Raw genomic sequence first — 23,310 nt, 5'->3', positions numbered from 1 at the left:
AAATTCAAGAAAAATCCCACAAAATTCCAGAAAAATCCCACAAAATTGCAGAAATCTTCTCAAAACCCCACCAAATTCCAGAAACATCCCACAAAACCCCCACAAATTTCCACAAAATGTAAGAAAATACCCCAAAATCCTTCATGTCTCCTCAAAATCCCTGAAAATTCTAAAAAACTCTTACAAAATTGCCTCAATATCCCTGAAAATTCAAGAAAAATCCCACCAAATTCAGAAAAATCCCATACAATTCCCTAAAGGTTCTCAAAACCCCACCCAATTCCAGTAATATCCCACAAAATCTCCACTATTTTCCACAAAATCAACAAAAATACCTCAAAATTCCTCATGTCTCCTCAAAATCCTTCAAAATTCTAAAAAACTCACACAAAATCTCTTCAATATTCAACAAAATTCAAGAAAAATCCCACCAAATTTCAGAAATAACTCATACAATTCATTAAATGTTCTCAAAACCCCACCAAATTCCAGAAACATCCCACCAAATCTCCACAAAATACAAAAAAATTCCACAACAGTACAAAAAAATCCCACAAAATACCAGAAAAATCCCACCAAATCTAAACTAATTTCCACAAAACCTAAGAAAAATCCCTCACAATTCTTCAAGTCTCCTCAAAATCCCACAAAATTCCAGAACAATCCCACAAAATTGCAGAAATCTTCTCAAAAGCCCAACAAATCACAGAAACATCCCACAAAACCCCCACAAATTTCCACAAAATCTAAGAAAATACCTCAAAATCCTTCATGTCTCCTCCAAATCCCTCAAAATTCTAAAAAACTCACACAAAATCTCCTCAATATGCTACCAAATTCAAGAAAAATCCCAACAAATTCAGAAAAATCCCATACAATTTCCTCAATGTTCTAAAAACATTCACAAATTCCAGAAACATCCCACCAAATCTCCAAAAATTTCCACAACATCTAAGAAAATCCTTCACAGTTCTTCATGTTTCCTCAAAATCCCTCAAGATTCCAGAAAAAAATCAAACAAAATTGCAGAAATCTTCTCAAAACTCCACCAAATTCCAGTAACATCTGACAAAAGAGCCACAAATTCCCACAAAACCTAAGAAAATACCTCAAAATCCTTCATGTCTCCTCTAAATCCCTGAAAATTCTAAAAAACTCCCACAAAATCTCCTTAATATCCTACCAAATTCAAGAAAAATCCCATACAATTCCCTAAAGGTTCTCAAAACCACACCCAATTCCAGAAATATCCCACAAAATCCCCACACATTTACACAAAATCAACGAAAATACCTCAAAATTCTTCATGTCTCCTCAAAATCCCTCAAAATTCTACAAAAATTGCACAAAATCTCAATGTCCTACAAAATTCAAGAAAAATCCCACCAAATTCAGAAAAATCCCACACAAATCATTAAATGTTCTCAATACCCCAGCAAATTCCAGAAACATTCCACAAAATCTCCACAAAATTCACACAAAATCTAAGAAAAATCCCTCACAATTCTTCAAGTCTCCTAAAAATCCCACAAAATACCAGAAAATTCCACAGCTGTTCAATAAAATCCCACCAGATTCCAGAAACATTGCACCAAATCTCCAAAAAATTCCAAAGAAGCTGAGAAAAATCCCTCATAATTCTTCACGTCTCCACTAAATCCCAAAAAATTGAAGAAAAATCCCTCATAATTCTTCATGTCTCCTCAAAATCCCACAAAATTCCAGAAAAAACTCCAACAAAACTGCTGAAAGCTTCTCAAAACCCCAGCAAATTCCAGTAACATCCCACAAAATCCCCACAAATTTCCAAAAAACCTAAGAAAACACCTCAAAATCCTTCATGTCTCCTCAAAATCCCACAAAATCCCCCAAAACTTTCACAAAATCTCCTCAATATCTTACAAAATTCAAGGAAAATCCCACAAAGTTGCAGAAAAAAACCCTTACAATTCCCTAAATGTTCTCAAAACATTCACAAATTCCAGAAACATCCCACCAATTCTCCACAAATTTCCACAAAATCTGAGAAAAATCCCTCAAAATTCTTCAAGTCTTCTCAAAATCCCACAAAATTCAAGAAAAATCCCACAAAAAACTTCGAATTTTCTCAAAATTTGAGAAAATTCCAGCGAAATCACACAAAACCTTCACAGAATTCCACAAAATCTATGAAAAATCTCACACTAAATTCTTCTTGTCTTCTCAAAACCCTTCAAAATTCTAGAAACATTTCACAAAATCTTTTCAATATCCCACAAAAATCAAGATCCCATAAAGTTCCAGAAAAATTTCCCAAAATTGCCTAAATCTTCTCAAAACCTTAACTAATTCCAGAAACATATCACAAAATTTCCACAAATTTCCACAAAATCTAAGAAAAATCACAGAAAATCTAAGAAAAATCCCGCAAAATTGCAGAAATCTTCTCAAAACCCCACCAAATTCTAGAAAGATCCCACAAAATCTCCTCAAATTTCCACTAAAATCCAGAAGAAATTCCATAAAATTCAAGAAAAATACCACAATAATCCAGAAAAATCCCACAAAAGTGCAGAAAAGTCCCACAAAATTAAGTAATTTACATCTGTCATGGCAGTTGTAGATCCCGGCTGCTCTTGCCCCTCTTCTGCTTGCCACTTGAATTTTAGCAGTACAGCTGCAATTGCCTCTTTCAATCAGTGCTACCCACTGTGCTTTTGTCACGGGGAACTCAGGATTTTTGTTTCAGGCATCATGATCAGGAGAGATCAAAATGCTCCCAAGTCCCTGAGCACTAAGTCAAGGGGAATTAAAGCCACACAGGTCACATTTGCAGTGCTCAAACACAGCCCTGTTGCTGCTGCTGCTGCTGCTGAAATAGAATCAACTGACAGAGGCCATCACAGAAATTGCCTCTGCAGTGGCAAATAAAATGAAAAAATCCACCAGGAGAAAGAAAAACCAGAACTTCCCAATTCACTTCATTGTTTCTTCTGAGCAGCAGCAGAGAAAAAGGAACAGGGCACCTTTCAGGCAGCTCCACAAGCTCAGGGTTCTCATTTCTTCGGGAATCTGAGATGCAATTGGCCTTGTTAAAAGGATAAAAGCAAAGGGAATAAATTGGGAATTATTAGGAAAAAATGACCCTTCTTACACACAAAGTTCACCAAGTCATTCCCTGCATTTCTCCTTTTCACATTCTTTCTCTCATCCACTGAGAGCTCCAGCTTATCATGTTCTGCTGCTTATCATCAACTGATTGTGCTCTTGATTTCTCCCAGTGCAAGAGATGTAGAATCATCTCAACTGGACACAGAAACAAACTCCCTCTGTCAGCCCATCTTCATGTTCCAGATCACTTTCCAGATGTCCATGGGGCTGTTGGAATGATGAGCTCTCCACTGCTGGCTGCAGGCTCTGGAGATTCTTTCTCCACATTCAGCCAGGCTTGTATTCCCCAACAATTCCTGGCAGCCCATCATGTTTTCTTTGGGTAGAAGAGGAACAATGAAAACCTCACCAATGGCACAACTCCCCTGTCCACAAGGAAAAGAAAGAACAAGTTGTCAAGTTCTTCAAACATTTGTCCTGCTTTGCTGCAAGAGTTGTGCTGCACTCACAGTGTGGGGAGCCAAGAGAAGGTGCAGCTGGGGGCACATCTTGTGACAGGAGCTGCGCCTTGTTCTCCAGGACAGGTTTTTGGAAAGAACAGACGGGACTGGGGAGAAGATTCTGGGAAAACTGAAACAGCTTTTTTAAGAAATGAAAATAAAATCCAAAGAAACAACCAATATGTTTTTCTCTATTTTTCTCTCTTTATTTTTATGTTCCCCTTTTCCATCTTGCGCTGTTTTTCCATCCCATTCATTCCAAATGGCTCTCACCTCTAAGATCTGAGACTTGGCAAGTTTTAGACACTGTAAAATACCCTGAGCTATACCCAGTTTGCCTTGCCCTGTTTTCCTTGGAAAGCAATGCAGGAGACACAAGTGCAGTGCTCGGCTCAGGTACAAATTCTGCATTCAGGGAATGTGCTCAGACGGTGTCTGAGCCTCAGCAGGGACAAGGCACAGCAGCAGCCAAGGGCATTGCTGTGCCCCTGTGCAGGAGTCCAGACTCTGGCTCTTGGCTCAGCAGGGCAAAGTTGCCGTGTTTGGCCGGGCTCAGGGGCTGCCCGGGGAGCGCGGGGCTCGGGGCGGGGCCGAGCGGGCAACGGACAAACGGACACGGGGACAAACGGCCCCGGTGCTTCAGTTGCAGCGGCAGCGGCGGCAGCGGCAGCAGCAGCGGCGAAAGCAGCGACAGCAGCGAAAGCAGCAAATTTATCAATTCTCTCTCTCTCCTCTCCCTCTCCCACTGTCCCGCATCTTCTCCCGGTCTCCCTTTTCCTGTGTCCCCTCCTCTTCCAGGTTCCCTCTCCCCGTGCCCACCCGGGCCATGCCCCCAGCCCGCCCCCGGCCCCGGCCCCGTCCCCGGCCGTCCCTCCGCGGTCTCGCCTCCGCCCAGCTCTGGCTGTGCTGGCGCTGGCGCTGCTGGGCGGGCATCATTGCCTGGGGCTGGGGCGGCATCGCTGCCCTTTGGCTCCGCCTGGGCCGACCCCGGCCCCGGCCCCGGCCCCGGCCCCGGCCCCGGCCCCGGCCCCGGCCCCGGCTCCTCCCGGGGCCCGCGGAGGACACAGGCGGTGCGGCCGCTGCCGCCGCCTCCGCTGCGGCTTCCCCGGCCCGAGCTCCGCCGCTGTCGCGTTCCAATGAGGGAACGCCTGCGGGTGCCCGGCCCGGGGAGCTCGGGGAGCGCTCGGGGGCCGTTCCTGGCCCCGGGCCGAGCACTGACGGCCGCGTCTCTTCCCCAGGGAAGGCGCAGCAGGCCCTGCAGCAGCGCTACCGAGTGGGTTCACTGCTGGGGCGCGGCGGCTTTGGCAGAGTTTTTTCGGCCACTCGGCTCTCGGACGGACTCCCGGTGAGCAGAGGGGCCGGCGGCGGGCGGAGGAGGAGGAGGGGGCGGAGGAGGAGGATGGGGCTGGACACGGTGGGCGGTGAGCTGAATCCGCTGCTCCCTTTGGCTTGCAGGTGGCCATCAAAAAGGTGCCACGGAACCGCGTCCGGCACTGGGGCGAGCTGGTGAGTGAGCGGGGCCAGCGGCAGAAGCCGGGCCGTGCCGGGCGGGGATGAGCCGGGGCCCGGCAGGGTGGGAGCCGCCAGGACACCTGGAGGGAGAGCGGGCGTGGGGCCAGCGGAGGGCACAGAGCATCCCGGGCTGGCTGAGGGCTCCCCGAGCCCTGGCACGGCCTCAGCCCCACTGACGGCACCGTGCTCCTCCCGCAGCCCGACGGCACCAGCGCACCCCTGGAGATAGTGCTGCTGGACAAGGTGTCCACAGGCTTCCCCGGTGTGGTGCAGCTGCTGGAATGGTTTGAGCTCCCCAACACCATCGTGATGGTGCTGGAGCGCCCGGAGCGGTGTCAGGACCTGCGGCGTTTCATTCGGGCACGGAGGTTCCTGTCCGAGGAAGAGGCGCGGGAGCTGTTCCAGCAGGTGCTGGCGGCCGTGCTGCCACCGAGATATCAAACCTGAGAACGTCTTGGTAGACCTGGACACCGGCCAGGCAAAACTGATTGACTTCGGCTGTGGCACCTACCTGCAGGACACAGCCTACACTCAATTTGCAGGTGAGCCCACACAGGGGCAGGCTCCCGGTCCTGGCATCTCCTGACCCAACCTGGGTGTGGCAGCAGGGATTCTCCCTTTGGCTGCCAGTCACAGGACTGAGTCTTCAGCCAAGTTGCTTCTGAGCAGAGCTGGGTGAGGACCCATCTTCCAGCCCTGCTGGCAGCCTTTTCCTGCCACTCTGCCCAGGACTGGGGCTGGGGATGGGGCAGCCAGCCTGACAAAATTCCCATGGGTGGGAGTAGCAGAGAGGGGGAGGCAGAACCTGTGCACCTGCTGGTTTGGTGTGCAGGTGAGAATGGGCTTGGACTGCTCTGCTCACCTGGTTTGCCTTGGTTCAAGATATTTTTTGGGCAATGCCAGCAAGGAGGATGTGGGTGTGGCTTTTCCCCAGCACTGAGTGGGTATTTCCCTTTGTGTGTCATGGTCAGGCCTTGCCAGGGTTTCTGCTGCCCTCTTCCAGCACCAGTGGCTTCTTTTCCAACCCCGGGTTTGTACCCAAGTCCCAGGTGCTGGTGAGAGGGCAGCAGGTGACCCCATGTGCCACTGGGGCAGCCCCCACATGCCCAGGGATGCTGGGGCCAGGCTCTGGGAGCAGCAGCATCCCCCTGATGAACTCCATCCATATTCCATAGGAACACCGTCATACAGCCCCCCGGAATGGAACGACTTCGGCTGGTACCATGGCGAGGCAGCGACCGTCTGGTCCCTGGGCATCCTGCTGCACGAGATGGTCTGCGGGGAGCACCCTTTCAGGAGGGGCAGGAACATCAGATGGGGCCAGCTCCCGCTGCCACAACGGCTCTCCCAAGGTGGATCCTCATCTCTGGGCACGGGGGGAACACCAGTGTTGGGAGACAGCTGCAGGCTCGTGAGCATCCCGCTCTGGCAGCTGCTGAGGAGGTGGCACATGTCCTGCTCTCCTGCTCTCCTCCAAAACAAAGAATTGATGGGAAAGTTTAGGCCCAGCTCTGAGCACATTCAGCGTGGCCTGGGCACGGGAATAGTGGGGCAAAGCAGACAGGAGCCTTCTCCAACTGACCAGTGGTTTGTGGTTTCTCTCCCCAGACTGCCAGATTCTGATCAGGTGGTGTTTATCCCTGAACTCCTTGGACAGGCCCTCATTAGAAGACCTGTCCTGTGATCCCTGGATGCAGGATATTCATCAGCCCTAGAAGAAAGGAGAGAGCCACAGGCACAGTGATGCAGGGACCTGGTAGGTTACAGCTCCACACATGCCCTGGCAATCAGCAGCAAAGAAACCCAGACTTTTTTGTCCTGCCTGTGTCACTGCACTGGGGTCATCGAATGGGAACACACAGCCCTTGTGCTGGAGCTGAGCTGCTCTGCCCAGCACTGGTGGGCACCATCTGAGCTGGTTTTGCTTGTCCTGCTTCACTGACAGCCAGGCCCTGGGCAGAACCCTGACAGCCTGGTGTCACCCCAGGGAAGAAGGAGCCCCTGGAGAAGCTGTACCAGGTGGGGCTGCTGCTGCTGCTGCTGGAGACATGGAGGACAGCAGCAAGGATGACAACCTCTTCCTCCACCTGGCCAGTGGGAGCTGGCGATGATGGACTTTGATTCTGGCACCTTCTTCAAAGCCAGGCTCCACAGGGAATTTTCAGGTAAGTCCAGACCCAGGGGGATGCTCCCAGATTTGTGCATTGGCCGGGAACCAAAGGTTTCCCTTTCACTGGGGCAGATGCAACTGATTCCTCAGTGGCTGCCCAGCTGGTTTTTGGCAGGGCTGGGGGCGTGGGCTGGGGTGGGTACGAAATGGGAGTGGGATCCTGGCCCTGCCAACAGCCCCCAGCACCCACCGTGCCTCGGGCTGGGGCTGGGGCAGCCAGCCCGACACAAACAAACCCCCATGGCAGGAGCACAGGTGGGACTCCAGAACCTGAGCACGGCTGCTTTGCTGTGCAGGCAAGGAAGGGCTTGGGCTGCTCCACTCCCCTGCTTTGCTTTGGGATCACCGTGATTTTGGGGGACAGTGCAGGGGGAAAGGGAGAAAGCATGGGCTTCCCTCACCCATGGGTGGGTTTTTCCCTAGAATGTAGGGGTTGGGCCTTCCTCAAGCTCCAGTCAGAGATAAGATTTTTTACCATTTTTCTTGTTTCCCCTTTTTGTCTGTAACCTATTTTCATTAATTTGTTGTTTGTTTTTCTAAAGGAAGCGTTCCAGGTGGGGTCCAGTCTGGATCAGGAAGTGCTTGGGACCAGCTGTGGCGTGGATGGGCTGTGCCCTTGGAGAAGACTGAGGACATGGTTTGGGACCAGCTTTTCTTGTGGCAGCAGATGGTGTGAGGTGGGTCCTCATCTCCTTGGCATGGCTGGGACAAGAGCTTTTGGGAGATGGCAGCGGGCACAGGAGCATCCCGCTCTGGGCAGCTGCTGAGGGGCTGGATCTGCCGTGGCTGGCTGCAGGCTGGGCACATGTCCTGCCCTCCTGCTCTGCTCCCCAAGGCAGCAGTGATGGGCAGCTTTGGGCCCAGCTCTGAGCACGGCCAGCATGGCCTGGGCACCGCGGCTGGCTGGGACAAGGGGACAGGAGCCTTCAGCTGACGGGCGGTTTCTGCTTTCTCTCCTTGCAGCCGGGCTCTGCGGATGCTGAGGCTGCTCTGGGCTCTGCCAGGGCTCTGCTGGGCTCAGCACCGGGCCGGGATCAGCCAAAGAAGAAACGCTGTGACCTGCAGCAGAGACTTGAGCATTTTGGCAATGCAGCTCAAGTCTGCAGAGTGTCCACCTCCAAGGGAAAACATGACACCCCCCAAAAATTAAACTTGTTCCATTACTTCTGAAATGAAATCCATCTGGGATGACCCCAAATGACATTTTTGATCTTGCTCAAGCTGTAGCTCAGCTCTTCTCTGAACAGTTCTCTCCCCCACCTGCCTTTTACTTCACAACTGCTCCCTCCTTTCCCCCAGTGAGTTCCCAGCCCATCACAGTCTCCATCACACTGCAGCCTTCCTTGATGCCCCTCACCACGAGGAAGGCCAAGCCCCAGTCGCTGGGACTCATCCTGTCAGTGGCTGAAGAGCAGCAATGTCTGTCTGTGCCAGGGGCTCTTGGATGTCTCTGTATCCATGGACAGAAGGGTCTGTCTGTGCCAGGGGCTCTTGGATGTCTCTGTATCCATGGACAGAAGCTCTGTCCTTGCAAAGATTTCCATAATATCTTTGTACCCATGAGTATGGAATGAACACAGAGAGTGAAAGTGTCAGTCACGTTGTTTGCACACTCCTTCCTTTCCATACAAGACACATCCATGCACACCCCCACATACAGATATATTAAAAGGATAGGGATGGATAGAGATTTCCCACAGAGCTCTAACTTTGGCAGAACTCACCTTGTAAGCCATGGCCAGGGCATTTTTGTCCCAGCTCTGTGTCAGTAGGTGTCCAAGAGCTGAAGGGAACAGCATTTAGAAGCAGTTTCAGGATTTCTAGGCAGGAAAGGGAGCTGACAACCATCCACATAACTCACCATATTCGTCAGGATGGGCTGCTGGTTCTTTAGGAATATGGCACAATGGAGACACAAGACTTGGGATAATCCCAGCTCTCTGTGGATCTGTGCAAAGGTGGAGCAGCAGAAACACCTTGTGTCTTCTTTGGGGACACAAGGTCCAAGGAGCTGGGGTGGCAGAGCGTGGCCTGGGCTGGTGGCAGGTGAAGTCCCATTTCATGACATCCCGGAGTGGCACAGGACAAAGCTCCAAGCAGCCACAGCCCCATGGAGGAAGTCCTTGGAGTGCTGCACATCCCATAGGAAAAGCTGCATTCCCTCAGTCCATTGGCATTTATCACTTCCATTTGCAACACTTTAGGTCCAAGTTTCAAACTGCAAAATTTTGACACTCAAGACACAGTCATGAAGAACATGTATTTCAATTTCCTATTCCTTTAACTGCAGTGTAAAATATCTCGATATTGGAAATCATCCATCAAATCTGTCAAGGAAGGCAGCTAATGGATCCTTTCCACTAGCATGTGTACAAACTAAGGAACTAAAATCAAGGCTGAGTTCTCTTTTTCAAAAGATCAGTTACCTCTTTCTTACTCTAGTGTTATAGAAGATTATTCACTACACATTTGGGGGTAATTTTTATCTTTTTTTGTTTGTTTGTTTGTTTGTTTGTTTACAGAAAACATGTCCTAGAAAAGGCACGTCCTTTGCTCCTGGTTCCCGTGTGGAGCAGCTCCCTTCCCGCTGGCTGAGCTGCTCAGGCAGAGCCCGGCAGCTCCTGGCCCTGCAGGGCTGAGGCTTTTCCCCGTTGCTGGGCACAGACTGATGGAGCAGCACTGCTGAGCACGGGCACACGCAGAGGGAGCAGAGCAGCTGCCTTTGCCCACCTGAAGCTCCAAGGCCAAACTCTGAGCAGGCACGGCTGCAAGAGACTCGCAGGCTCCCTGTTGGCTCTGCTGCCCCACTTGTGCCCGGCCCAGCTCTGCGCGAGGCAGAGGGAGAACAAGGGGCAGCTCCCTCCCAGCCCCAGCCCAGGGACCCCTCCAGCCCCGGGCCTTGGGCCACTGTCAGCACCCGCTGCTCCAGCCACCGCTTCTGCTGGCACTGACAGCAACAACCAAACTGGGGCTGGTCCCCAGGGAGCAGCAGCAGTGCCTGCATCTGATCCCTCAGCCTGGGGCAGCCCCCTGGGGGAACAGAGGGCACAGCAAGAGGGACAAAACCAGGCAGGGGCAGAGACTGGGAAGAGCCAGAGCTGGGAGCAGCAACAGCTGCTTCATTGCACTCCTGGAGAAAGCTCCTGGCTGGCTCAAAGCACTGAAAGGTGTGAAAGGCAGAGAGGAGGCCACACCAAACAATGCTCCTGTTTTCACACCCTCCTGTAGTAAATGGAAATGATTTGTGTTAACTAAATTATAACTATTTGGAAAGTTATTATTAGAAGCAATCAAGGGAATTGGTGTTACAAGGCAGATGTACCCCTCTACAGATGTTACATGTTAAAATTAAGGTACAGGATGTAGTTTTGAGATAAGAAATGCCCTAAGACAAAATCAACCTTGAGATGGATAAAGTTGGAATGACTTTAGGCAGAGGGCCTGAAAATTATAAAATATAAGATTAATTAGTAGAGCACAATGCTTACTCACATAACACAACGCTTAGTATGCACACACAGCCTGTGAGGTTATCCAGAGGACAACGAGGATGAGTGTAAGCCTTCGTCCAAAAGACCACCAAAAGAAGACTGAAGACCCCCGAGCAACAAGTGAAGCATGCACCATGAAGAACAGTGATGTAAAATTAAAGAATTAGAAATTGGAGGAGACTTACTGGAAACATGAATGAATGTGTATAAGCATACAGTATATAAGTTTAGTCTGAATTGCTTTGTTTTGTACGTGAGGTGGGGTGAGAAGCCCTCTCTGTACTCCAGTCAGTTTTGCTTATGCTTTAATCATATTTACTGGCAAGCTATATTCATATATATATTCATACAAATATATACATATGTGTATATATATATATATGAATATATTCACTAAATTGTACTCTTTTACTAAATTGTATTCCTTCTATATCAAATTGCTATTTAATCCACTAAATTATATTCTTTTATTAAATTGTTTTCTTCTATTCAATTCACTAAATGGTATCAATTTTTTCTTGTTATTAAACTGCTGTTAACCCAATAGCCCTAGCTGTCCAAATTTCAATTTCATTTATGACATTGCCCTTGGGTGAGTTACAGCCACAGCGAGAGGGAGGAGGAGATGATCCCACCCATGGCTGCTGCTGGCTCCAGACATTTGCTGAGATAAAGCTGAGCCAGAGCTTCAGCATCTCCCCCAAAATCACAGAATCACAGAATGCCTTGGCTTGGAAGAGACCTTAAAGTTCATCTCGTTCCACCCCCTGCCATGGCAGGGACACCTTCCACTGTCCCAGGCTGCTCCAAGCCCCTTCCAACCTGGCCTTGGACACTTCCAGGGATCCAGGGGCAGCCACAGCTTCTCTGGGCAAGCTCTGATCTCTGCCCAGGTGAGCAGGGACAGGAGCCGAGGGAACGGCTGGAGCTGGGCCAGGGCAGGGCTGGGCTGGAAATGAGCAAAAGCTTCTTCCCCCCCAGGGGGCTGGGGCAGTGCCCAGGCTCCCCAGGGAATGGGCACGGCCCCGAGGCTGCCGCAGCTCCAGGAGCCTTTGGCCAGCGCTGCCAGGGATGCACAGGCTGCGATTGTTGGGGTGTCTGTGCAGGGCCGGGGGCTGCACTCCATGATCCCAATGGGTCCCAGATGCCAGCTCAGCCCCTTGTGCAACTCTCACCCTTGGGCTCAGCCTTTGTGTCCCCTGGAGGCGCTGGCAGAGCTGATGGGGTGGGGCAGGAGCGGGGCAGCCCCAGCGTTCCCCTGGCAGTGACAGCACAGCCGGGCCAGCAGCCCCAGCGTTCCCCTGGCAGTGACAGCACAGCCGGGCCAGCAGCCCCAGCGTTCCCCTGGCAGTGACAGCACAGCCGGGCCAGCAGCCCCAGCGTTCCCCTGGCAGTGACAGCACAGCCGGGCCAGCAGCCCCAGCGTTCCCTCCCTGGAGACGCTCCAAGGGAAGCGGCCAGAGCCGCGTCCAGTCAGCGGAACTGAGCGGCCACTGAGCACCCCCGGCCTGGGCTGCTGTGGATTCCTCTGCACACAGCTCGGGGAAGGTGCCCTTGGCCACCCCCCCAGTGCCACAGACAAGTGTCATACACAGTTACACAGCTCTGCCCACAGCTGCCAGCAGGAATCAATTAAAAAAAAAATAAAATTAAAACCACCAAAGAAACAAGATACAGGGGACTCCTCCCAGCAGATCCTTTCCACCCTTCAGTTGTCACACCTGCATGCACACAAGACCTGGGGCTGCAAAAAATCAGGCTTCATAGGCACACTTGCAGGAAAAACGGGTTTAGGACAGGCTATCAGCAGAACTGTTCTCAGCTGGGTGAAAAAGGCCCCTTTGGCAGCTGCAGGGCCATTGAAAATGCAGATCCTCAGGCCATGGGAGAGAAAAGGGCTCTGAATTCCCCTCCCCTGACACACAAACCCTGCTCCCAGGCTGCTCCCCACACAGGATTCTACTGGAGGACTGTGGAAGGCTGAGAGTTGTCTCTGGCTTCTCCATGTTCCATGTCCTAAAGCTGCCTGGGAGAAGAAATTTAGGGTCAGCTCCACTGGCACAATCCCTCCTGGCCCAGGGCACAGCCCCAGGAAGGTCTTTGCTCCTCCCTCGGCCCTCCCTGAGGAGGCTGGCAGGGCTCGCAGGTTTATGGCATTTGTCCCTGCTGCCCCTCACATCCCACTGCCCCACAAAGAGCCCCGAGCCACCCGTGAGGGACAGGCCCTGCTGGGCCAGGCCTGGGCTCAGGGCTTGGCCTTTCTGCTTCCTCCAACCCAGCCAGGCCTGGCTCAGCATTGCAGTTCCTGTGCTGTGCCCCAAGCTCGCTCGGGCCCTGCTGGAAAGGGACCTGAGGTACCTCCATCCCCTCGGGCAGTGCATGGGAGAAAACAACAAACTTCTCAGGAGGATGGGAACAAACTTTCAGCTGCAAACTTTAGAGAGTGAGGTACTCGGGGAAATCATAAATCTGCATGCAATTAGAGGAAATCACTTCACTAAGCACTGACTGAGCCAACTCGTCCAACCCATCCAACTTCAAGCTATCCAGATTTTGAAAACTGAAGTCAGGAGAAAAGAGAGGGACAGAGATCCACAATCAGCCTTGGATCCAGCACCATCTCAGCTGCTGAGAGCTCCAGGGCCGTGGCACATGTCAGTGTCACACCCGTGTCACAGCCTCACCTGCTCTGCTCCCTCTCCCAGCTGGGGTTTTTGGGGTGCCAGGGGCTTGGCAGCCACTTTGGGGCTGGAGCAGAGGCTGCAGTGGCTGGGCTGGGGCAGTGACCGCGCCACACAGGCAGAACTTGCTCTGCCCCCAAACACACCCTGGAGATGTCTGGGGCCATTCATCATTTCTCTGCTCTCCAGCGCTGAGGCAACGCACTCTGGCTACAGCTCTGAGCTTGAGCCCATGGCAACCAGCCCTGGCAATGGGGCTCCATGGAGCTGCTCTCAGGAACACCCCAAGAGCTGGGGAGTGCCCCAAAACCTCCTTAGAAATGTGAGATACATTAAAATCTCTTTGGGAACATCCAAATATCCAAAACTCACTAACGGGCTTCCCCTCCATTCATCATCCCCAAACTTTGGCTGTCTCATTGCAGACCCCACCCCACCTCCCCAATCCCAACCCCAACCCATCCCATCCCTGCTGGACATCAAGACCCCCTTCCCAAGCCCTATTTCCCCCATTTCACACCTCCCAAACTCCATCCCACCCATCCTGCCCCACCCAATGCCCATCTCACCCCTCCTGATTTGCATCCCACTTCACCCAATCCCCTTCCAACCCCATTCCACCTGATGCCTTCAGAAGGCTGACCTAGAACAGAGGCAAGACAGAGTTAAGAATGAAGTTTATTAAAAGAATTTAAATACACCTTGGGCAGTACAAGAGCCAGGCCTACACCCAAGATGGACCAAAAATGGTCAGAAAAATGGACAAGTCTCACATTTTTAGAAGTTTAGGTCCATCTGGATATTGCAATCTGTTCACTGTCCAATGACAGCTTCAGATGATGAAGTCACATCCTTCTTGTTTTCTCTCTTCAGTCCACCCTTGTTCATGCTTCTGGGCCTGAAACTTCTAACGACTGCCCTTGGTATCAAGCTAGAAAAGGAATTGTTTTGTCTACCTACTTTGTGAAGAGAGCTCACTAACACTTAATAGGAAGTTCCAAACTGTAAACCCAGGCAGTGCAGAATATGAAAGATGAAAGCTAAAACTTAAGGCAACACACCCTGAGGGGCTGTAGAATCCAGGAATTCTGGGTGGGAATGAGTAGAATTCAGTGGCATTGAGTGCTTTTGAGGTGACAGATAGAACCCTCTCATCTCTTTGAGTGACAAGAAATGAAGAAAACTACAACAGATAGCACCACAATCCCCAAGTCCTCCCAAGTACCTCTTTTAATCCCAGATTCCCTTAAAGCAGTAGAAAGTGAGGCTTTAGATGCCTTTGATGAATTTGCAGACTTTTACCCCAGTTTTGTCTGTTTTAAAGGGATGAAAATGAATCAAAAGATAGAACCAAAATAAAATGACCACCAGCCCAGTGTGTTCCCAACACAGATCACTGGGAACGTGGGTCATCAGGGCTCTGCCCAACGTGGGTCCTCTGATGGGGGATGGAGCCAGGGAAGCGCACGAAGCTCTTCCTGCACTTGGGGCACTCACAGGGCTTCCCTTACCGGTGCCTCTGTTGGTGTTTGATCAAGGCAGAGCTCCTGGAGAAGCTCTTCCCACACTGGGGACACTCATAGGGCCTCTCCCCAGTGTGGATGCGCCGGTGGGTGATGAGGTTGGAGTTGTGCTTGAAGCCCTTCCTGCAGTCGGGGCAGCGGAAGGGCCTCTCATCCGTGTGAATCCGCTGGTGCACGAGGAGATTTGAGCTGGTCTGAAACCTCTTCCCACACTCAGGACACTCGTAGGGCCTCTCCCCAGTGTGGATCATCTGGTGGATGGTCAGCAGGGACCTCTGGCTGAAGGTCATCCCACATTCCCCACATACATAGGGCCGTTCCCCGGTGTGGATCCTCTGGTGGCAGATCAGGCTGGAGCTCTGGCTGAAACTCTTCCCACATTCCCCACACTCATAGGGCCTCTCCCCAGTGTGGATGCGCCGGTGAATGGTGAGGGTGGAGTTGTGCTTGAAGCCCTCTCCACAGTCAGGGCAGCGGAAGGGCCTCTCATCCGTGTGAATCCGCTGGTGTACAAGGAGAGTGGAGCTCCTCTGAAACCTCTTCCCACACTCAGGACACTCATAGGGCCTCTCCCCAGTGTGGATGCGCTGGTGGATGATGAGTTTGGAGCTGCAGCTGAAGCCCTTCCCACATTGCCCACACTCGTAGGCCCATTCCCCAGTGTGGATCATCTGGTGGCAGATCAGGGTTTTCCTCTGGCTGAAGCTCTTCCCACATTCCAAGCACTTGTAGCGCTTCTCCCCATCCTGAAGCTGCTCATGGACCACCAGCTCAGAACCCTGGCTGGATCTCTGGCGGCCTTCCCAGCACAGGGTGGGTCTTTCCTCCTCAGAGAACCCTGGGATGGGTTTGGAGCCCCTCCTCCTCTGGGATCTCTGGGGATTTTCCTCCCCATTGGATTCCTGTGCTGTGGAGCTGCTCACAGTGGCCTCTTCCACGAGGTTCTGCCGTGGGGATTTGTCCTCCCTGGTCTCCATCCTCAGCTCCTGGTCTGGGGGAGGAAGGACAAGGAGAGGATGGGATTTGCCTCCGTGCCAGAGGGAAGGGGAAGGAGATCCCCCCAGTGCGTCCCCGGCAGGACGGCGTCGGCAGCGGGGTTGTCCTGCAGCCGGGGGCCAGGCTGGGCTGGGAGATGGAGCAGGAGAGAGGGGGAAAGGGGCACTGACTTCCTCCTCACCTGCCTGAGTGTCCCGGGGCATCTTCCTCACAGCTGCCTCCTCCATCCAGCCAAGATTTGGGAATGGGAAATCCTGGTTTGGGGAAAAATACAATTCATGAGCACATTGGGTTAGGGTGTTTGTTCTGCCCAAGCTCATCTCTAGAAGTCACCAGCCATCCATAAAAACCTCCCAAAGACCAAGATTCACCCTGAAAATGCCTCCCAGGAGTTCCCCATCTCTGGTCTGTCCCCTTTGGTGTTCAGGGGCTCTCCGCTGCTCCCACCCGCTGGGGACGGGGGGAACCCGGCCCGGGGAAAAGGAGAGGGAAACTGGGAAAATTGGGGGCTGCAGATCCAACCTGGGGCTGGCTGGGGACCCTGGCTGGGGACTGCCAGCCCTTGGGGCTCCTCTGGGGAGATGTGGGAGGGGGAACACAGAGAGGGCTGGGGGATCCCAGGAGTGGCAGCACTGGCAGGGACTGGTTTGGACTGGGGTAACTGGAACCTTACTGGGGTAACTGGGAATGACTGGGAATGAGCACAAGCATGCTGAGGGCAGCTGGGATATACTGGGAGTGTCTGTGACCATACTGGGAACAGCTGGAACCACACTGGGAGAAACTGGGGGTGAGTGGGACCGTGCTGAGATGGACTGGGACTATTCCAGGGACAACTGGGATCACACTGGTAGGAACTGGGAAGAATTACAACTATTCTGGGATCATACTCAACTGGGATCATACTGGGATCCCAGTGGGAGCAGCTGGGTCCCTGCTGGCTGAGACTGGGATCCCACTGAGGGTGTCTGGAATCATACTGGGATTGACTGGGAGTGGCTGGGAACAACTGGGATCATGCTGAGAGCAACTGGGAGGAGCTGGGAATGACTGGGAGCATGCTGGGGCTGACTGGGATATACTGGGAGAGACAGGGAGTCCCAGGGATCACACTGGAGGCTACTGGGGTCACACTGGCACTGCCAGGGAGCAACTGGGGGCCACTGGCCTCATACTGGGAGTGACTGGGATTAGACTGGGAGTGTGGAAGAAATTGGAAAATTGGGGAAAAAATGGGAAAACAGGATAAATTCAAGGAAAATTGAAGGGAAAAAACAGAAAAAAATCAGGGTGAAATCAAAAAATTAGGTAAAAAATTGGGGAAAATTTGGGAAAAACAGGGGGAAATTTGACAAAAAATTGGGGAAAACCAGGAAACATTTAGGGGAAAAAAGAGAAAACTCAAGGAAAAAATGGGAAAAATGGGGAAAAATCTGGACAAATAGGAAAAGAAGGAAACAACATGAAAAACCAGAAAAAATGGGAAAAAATCAGAAAAAAAACTGGGAAAGAACTTGGAAAAATTGAAGAAAATATGGAAAATCAAGAGGTTAAAATATGGAAAAAAAATGGGAAAAAACGGGAGAAAATCGGGAAAACACACAGGAAAAATCAGGGGAAAATTACGGAAATTTGAGAAAAAATTTGGAAAAAGCTAGAAAAAAAATTGGGAAAGGAAGAGAGAAAAATCAGGAAAAATGGGAAATACATGAAAAAAACAGTGAAAAATCAGGGAAAGTATTAAGAAAAGAAAGCCGAAAAGACCCTAGGAAAAATCAGGAAAAAACTGGGAAAAATATTGGAAAAATCAAGGAAAAAACAGAAATATTTGAGAAAAAATTGCAAAAAACTCAGGAAAATGACTGGGGAAAACCACAAAAATTTGGGAAAGGAAAAGGGAAAAATCAGGAAATAAAAAGGGAAAAAGAAATGGGAAAAAACACAAAAATGAAGGAAAAGTTTTAGAAACAATTGGGAAAACAATCAGAAAACGAAAAAAATCATGAAAAAAATCAGGAAAAATCAGGAAAAAAATAGGGAAAATCAGGAAAAAGATTGGGAAAAATTTGGGTAAAATTGAGAAAAGAGAGAGGGAAGAAACCTGGAAAAATCAGGAAAAATCAGTCAAAAAATTAGGAAATACAGGAAAAAATCAGGGAAAAATTGTGAAACAACTGGAAAATAAGCAAGAAAAAATTGCGAAAAGAAGAGAGAAAAATCTGGAAAAAATGGGGGAAAAATCAGGAAAAAAATGGGAAAAAAAATCAAGGAAAAAATGAGGAAAAGAAAGAGGGGAAAAAAAACCTTGGAAAAATGGGAAAAAAATTAGGAAAAAGCCAGAAAATATTTAGGAAATGAACATAAAAAAATCAGGAAAAATTAAAAAAAAAGGGGAAATACTGGGACAAATCAGAGGGAAAAATCCAGAAAAAAATGTGAAAAAAAAGTGTAAAAAAATTGTGAAAAATTAGAGGAAAACCAGGAAAATAAAAAAGAATAAAACCTGGAAAAAATCAGGGAAAAAAATCAGACAAAAAAGTTTAAAAAATGGAGGAAAATCAGGGAAAAAATTGGGAAAAACAGAAAAAATTGGGAAAAAAAGGGGAAATACCAAAAAAATTACAGAAAAATTTGAGAAAAAGTTGGGAAAAAGACAGAAAATTTTGGGAAAAGGAGAGGGAAAAATCAGGAAAAACTGGGAAAAATCAGGGGAAAATCAGGAAAATTTGAGAAAAAACTGGGAAAAAAAACAGGAAAAATTTGGGAAAAATTCACGGTAAAATGAGGGAAAAATCAGGAAAAAGTGGGGGAAAAAAGAGAGAAAAAATTAAGGAAAATATTGGGAAAAAATGGGAATAATCAGAAAAAAAACCAGGATGAAATCTCCCAATCCCATTTTTCCATGAAATTTTAGGAATTGCCTACCTGGGAGGTCGCTGAAGAATTTCCAGATCTGGGAATCCAGGGAGTGGGGAAAGGTGGAATTGTGGACGAGCTGGTCCAGATTTTTGGGAAGGTTGATGATCTGGTCCTTTTCAAGGTTCCAGAATGTTCGGATAAATCCCACGCCTCTTTCTGGCTGGAAATCATGGGGAAATCATGGAGAAATCATGGAAAAATCATGGGAAAGCTATGATTCAAATTCATGGAGTTTTGCCCCCAAAGCACCAAAATTTCTATTTTTTCCTCAAATGTCAATTTTTGGGATAATTAAATGGGGAAGATAGGGGGAAATGGGTAAAAATAGGATAGAAATGGAGGAAGAATGGGGAAAAGTTGGGGAAAACTACAAAAATATGGGGGAAAAGTGAGAAAAATGGGAGGAAAAGTGGAGCAAAATGGAGGAAAATGGGGCCAAAATGGGGAAAAAATAGGAAAAAAATGGGATAAAAATAGGAAAAAATTGAGGAAAATGGGATGGAAATGGAGAAAAAACAGGGAAAAATGTGAGAAAGAAAAGGAAGAAAATTGGGATAAAATTGTGGAAAAATGAGATAAAACCAGGATAAAAATGAGGAAAATAATGGGGAAAACTGGGGTAAAAATGGTAATAAAAATGGTAAAAATGAGGCAAAAATGGGGGAAAAATGGAAGAAAATAGGGAAACTAGGAGAGAACATGGGGAAAAAACTGGGGAAAAATGGAGCAAAAATAGCGTAAAATGGGGAAATGGGGAAAAAAATAGAGTAAAAAAGGAAAAAAATTGGGGGAAAAATAGGAAAACATGGGGAAAAATTGAATAAGAATGGAGGAAAAATAGGAAAAAAATCAGAAAAAACTGAGAAAATGGAGGAAAAATGAGATAGAAAAGGCAGAAATGGAGGAAAAAGGAAAAAAATGGGGGAAAAGCTGGTGAAAAACAAAAAATAGGATAAAAATGACAAAAACTATATGAAAATGGGATAAAAATTAGGAAAATAGAGCAAAAATGGGGATAAATGAGATGGGGAAAACTGGATAAAAATGTGGAAAAATGGGATAAAATGGAGACAAATTGTACTCTAATAGGGAATGACTGGGAGTGATTTGGCTTATCGTGGGGATCACAGGAAATTGGAGCCACACGGGGTGAGCAACTGGGCTCATGCTGGGAGCAGCCACTGCCGGCACCGGGAGCCCCGAACCCCTTTCCCGGCCATGCCGGACCCGCATCCCCCCGGCCCCTTTGCCGGGGCTCTGCCGCCACCGCCACCGGGACCCCCCAAAAACACCTCCCGGGGACCCCCGGGGTGCCCCCGAGGGGCATCTGCGGCTCGGCTCTGGAGCCCTGCCATCCCCAAACATCCCCCAAAAAACCCCAAAGCCAGGGAGCCCCGGGGTATTTGGGGCGAGCTCCCCCTCCCCGGGCACCTGCGGGATGGGGGGCGATGGTCCCGAAGGAGCTGCAGATGCAGAGAGCGGGGAGCGCAGGTGGAGCCTCCTCTGCCTGCTCCAGCTCTTCCTCCTCCTGCTCCCCCTCTTCCTCCTCCTCTGTCCCTCCTCTGTCCCTGGGCGTGGTTCGGAGCCCTCGGGTGAGCGGGGCCGGGCCGGGACACGATGGGAAAGGGCTGGGTCCCCCCCAAACCGAGCTGGGGGCAGCGGAGCTTTGGGGGAACAATGGGAACGGGGCGGGACAGGGGAACAGGGGGAGGTGGGAGCACTGAGGGTCCCCCAGTTCACCCCAGGAGCCCCAAGCCCCGTCCCAGCCCCCCCAGTTCCCCCCGCAGCCCCGGCTGAGGGGGGCTCAGCCCAGGAGCCACCGTCGTTCGGGGCTCCCCCGAGTGCAGGAACGGGAGAGTTCCCAGCTCGGGGAGGCCCCAGCACAGGAGGGGATCTTGTCCCTCTTCCAGGGCCTTTCAGGGTCTTCAGGCCCCTCTCAAGAGGAGTTTTTCTCTTTTTCAGGTTTTTTGGGGGGGATCCCACCACTACAGGGGTGTTTTTTCCTCCCCATTTTAGGGTGTTTGTGCGGCCGCAGCCCCACAAGCCCCTTTTGAGGGGGGATCATGACGGCTTTAAGTGACATTTTTAGGGGTGTCCCCACCCCAAGCCCCTGTAGGGGATGTTTTGTCCCCCAGGGTGGATTTTGGGGGTTCTCTCTACCATGGCCGCTTTAAGGGCCCCCGGTGTTGTCGGGTCCCACTGTAACTCCTCTTAAAAGGGCAACACCGCTCCCGTTGGTTCCGGCAGTGGAGCCCGGGAGGGGTTGGGGGTCCCGGGAGGGGTTGGGCGTATCTAGGTGATGCCGATGGTGTCCATGGGGATCCCGTGCTCGGTATAAACCTTCGTGAGGGGTTCCTGGGGATTTTCAGAAGTTCTGTGTGTTTTTGGGGCCATGGTGGTTTTTTGGGAGTTCCCAAGGGGGTTTACAGGGGTCCTGATGGGGGAATTTGGGCGATCCCGGGGGTGGAATTTGGGATCTCAAGGCTGTTTTGGGGAACCTGCTGGTGATGGAGATGGGGACCCCATGACAGGTATGAACCTTCTCAATGTCTGTATGGTGTTTTGTTATCTTGGGGGGTTTTTGGAGCATCCAGGGATGTGTTTGGGATCAGGGGAGGTTGGGGTGTCCCGGGGGGTTTGGGGGTTCTCGGCAGGTTTGGGGGTACCTGGGCAATGCGGGTGGCAGTGCTGGGGACCCCAAATGCTGGGTTTGAACCTTCTCACTGCCCACGGGCAGCGCCAGCGTGTTCAGGGAGATCCTGGGGGGCCCGGGGGGTCACCCCAAATCCCAGGGACCCCAAATGCTGAGGGACCCCCCGAACTGCCCTCACCGCTGGATCTGCTGCAGGCAGGGGGGCACCAGCACTCGGCCCCCACCCTCCACCATCACAGGGGGGCTGTGGAAGAAATCTGGGGGTGCACGGACAGGTCGGGTGGGACCCCCAAAGTCCTGGGGGAGGGGACACAGGGGAACTCCAGGAATTCCCATTGTGAGGGGATGAGGGGGGACCCAGGAAGAGTTTGGGGGGCCTGGGTGGGTCATCGGGGATCCCCAGGAGTCTTGTAGGGGGTGGGAAGGGCAAAGAACAGGGTGACCCGCAGGATGGGTTTGGAGGGGAACCGGATTGGAGCTCCCATGGCTGCGGGATGGGGAGATCTGCCCATGGAATTCCATGGGAATGGCATGGCAGTGAGATACATCCACAGAGTTCCCATGGGAATGGGACAGCAGTGGGATCCATCCTTGGACGTCCCCTGGGAATGGGATGTCTGAGATCCATCCATGGATTTCCCAGCCATGGATTTGCCCTCCCAAATCCCACATTCCCATTCCCATATTCCCATGGGAATTCTGCCCTCCCCACCTTTACACTCCAGCGCCTCCCGCCCATATCTGACATATTTCCGGAGACCTTCCCTGCAGCTGTGAGCCAGGGAATTTGTTAATCCCTCAGCCTGGATCTCAGGGATCCCCATGGCGGTGCCACAGTTGCCATCGCAGCCCCACAGATCCCCCAGCCCCGGCTCCCCCCGCTCAGCCCCGCTCTGGCTGTGCCGCTGCTGCAGCATCTGCAGCTCCCCGCTGGCCCCGCCATTGGCGCCGCTCTTTGCTGCCCGCCAGTGGCAGCCCGAGGCTGCAGTGACGTCACCGGTCGCCGGGCAGATCCCGGCGGCGCAGGGCGGCCAAGGCGGAAGCGAAAGTGCCCGAGGGAGCGCGGGGGGAGGGGACGGGGCAATTCCAGGGAATTCCCCTGGATCCCCTCCCGGGATCCCCCGGGACCCTCCTCGGCCGCGCACTGTGGGACCCCCGGGACAAACTGGGCTGAACTCCCGGGCCCTGCGCCCAAACTCTGCCTGGAACCCGCCGGCTTCGGCCCAAAGCGGGGGAAGCCCCGGCATCCGCGGATCCCATTTTTCCTGCGGCTGCGGCTCCCCAGCCCCGGCGGAGCAGGAGCGGGCGCTGGGAGCCCGAGCCCCGATTCCCAATCTCCTTCTCTCTCTCTGCTGCTCTCTCCCTCTCCTCTGGGTGATCAGAAATGCCAGAGCGGCTGGAGAGCCCCGTGCCCAGCTCGGCTTTCCCTGGAAAGGGAGGCCTGGGGGTGCGGTGCCCCGGGATGGCCGGGAATGGGGCTCCGGGGGTCCCCGGGCTGACGGAACCGGGGGATCCAGGGGCTGCCAGGGGAGGATCCCCGGGAAAGGGGGTGCAGGGCGCTGTTGGTGCAGGAGAAGGGGCTGCAGGGGGTCCCGGAGCTGGGGAAGGAGATGCGGGGGGGTCCCAGGGCCCAGGAATGGGGATCCAAGGGGGTCCCAGGGGGGCTCCCCAAAGCCCCTCCCAGGGCACAGCAGGAGCTGGGTCAGGAGCTCTGGCAGAGACAAAAGGGGGTGAGCCCGGCATGGGGGGGGACATGGGGGAGTCACAGGCGCTCC

At 51.6% G+C, this 23,310-nt stretch overlaps 1 protein-coding gene and 3 long non-coding RNA genes across 4 annotated transcripts in view; 3 read left to right on the top strand and 1 right to left on the bottom strand.

The window, feature by feature from the left end:
- Window positions 1-23,310, top strand: part of LOC147647078 (uncharacterized) — an 813,449-nt gene that overhangs the window by 766,103 nt on the left and 24,036 nt on the right. The window lies entirely within an intron of this gene.
- Window positions 5,315-6,948, top strand: LOC147647081 (uncharacterized). The gene is made up of 3 exons (XR_015281661.1): window positions 5,315-5,644; window positions 6,278-6,454; window positions 6,711-6,948. It is a non-coding gene; the product is annotated as an uncharacterized LOC147647081 (long non-coding RNA).
- On the top strand, window positions 7,065-8,435 carry LOC147647080 (uncharacterized). The gene is made up of 3 exons (XR_015281636.1): window positions 7,065-7,267; window positions 7,815-7,949; window positions 8,236-8,435. It is a non-coding gene; the product is annotated as an uncharacterized LOC147647080 (long non-coding RNA).
- On the bottom strand, window positions 14,105-22,357 carry LOC147647079 (uncharacterized). Its single transcript, XM_086872479.1, has 4 exons — window positions 20,314-22,357; window positions 18,889-19,042; window positions 16,145-16,217; window positions 14,105-15,958 (listed from the first exon to the last, which is right to left on the bottom strand). The coding sequence occupies exons 3-4, from the start codon at window positions 16,188-16,190 to the stop codon at window positions 14,952-14,954; spliced, it is 1,053 nt and encodes a 350-aa protein (XP_086728605.1). The 5' UTR covers window positions 16,191-16,217; window positions 18,889-19,042; window positions 20,314-22,357; the 3' UTR covers window positions 14,105-14,951.

This window comes from Cyanistes caeruleus, unplaced genomic scaffold (genome assembly GCF_971803275.1).
Source record: "Cyanistes caeruleus unplaced genomic scaffold, bCyaCae1.hap1.1 HAP1_SCAFFOLD_65, whole genome shotgun sequence".
Lineage (NCBI taxonomy): Eukaryota > Metazoa > Chordata > Aves > Passeriformes > Paridae > Cyanistes > Cyanistes caeruleus.
Note: the sequence above shows the minus strand (reverse complement) of the source record. Positions and strands in the feature narration are given on the sequence as shown.